Source organism: Dipodomys ordii, unplaced genomic scaffold (assembly GCF_000151885.1).
Source record: "Dipodomys ordii isolate 6190 unplaced genomic scaffold, Dord_2.0 Scaffold29, whole genome shotgun sequence".
Classification (NCBI taxonomy): domain Eukaryota; kingdom Metazoa; phylum Chordata; class Mammalia; order Rodentia; family Heteromyidae; genus Dipodomys; species Dipodomys ordii.
In genome coordinates, this window is record NW_012267245.1 from 2,280,036 (window position 1) to 2,280,399 (window position 364).

Consider the following 364-nt stretch of genomic DNA (forward strand, 5'->3'; position numbering starts at 1 on the left):
CCCCCTCCATGCTGACCCTCCCCCTCCCCCCTCCAGCTCCATGTCGGTGTCCAGCCTGGAGGATGAGCTGCGGGCCAAGCTCCACCAGAGCCACCCCGAGCTGCAGCGCGTCTACTTCAACAAGGGGCTGTAGATCGGCGGGGAGGAGGCCTGGGGCGTCACCGCCTCGGCCTGGCCGCCGTGGCGGGATCCCCCGCTCCCCCCCCCACCTCTCCAAGGTCGCCATGGCCCGGCCCCATCGCGGTGGCGACGTACACAGACCTCCGCCATCGGCCCCGGCCTGAGGGCTCACACCGCCGCCGAGCCCAGGCTCCCAGCCCCGGCGGAACCGAGTGTCCGCGGCTCGCGCTGGAGAAGCCCGGAC

The 364-nt window shown here is 73.4% G+C and overlaps 1 protein-coding gene across 6 annotated transcripts in view; it reads left to right on the forward strand.

The window, feature by feature from the left end:
* Sfxn1 (sideroflexin 1) overlaps nt 1-271 on the forward strand; it is a 17,975-nt gene extending 17,704 nt beyond the window's left edge. For 3 of the 6 annotated variants that reach the window (XM_013016108.1, XM_013016110.1, XM_013016109.1), the window contains exon 11: nt 37-133. In XM_013016108.1, coding sequence (XP_012871562.1) covers nt 37-133 — 97 coding nt within the window. Of the gene's footprint in view, nt 1-34; nt 172-225 lie in introns of those variants that run through there. The other 3 variants (XM_013016105.1, XM_013016107.1, XM_013016111.1) reach the window with 3 other exon arrangements.
* The last annotated feature ends 93 nt before the right edge of the window (nt 272-364 follow it).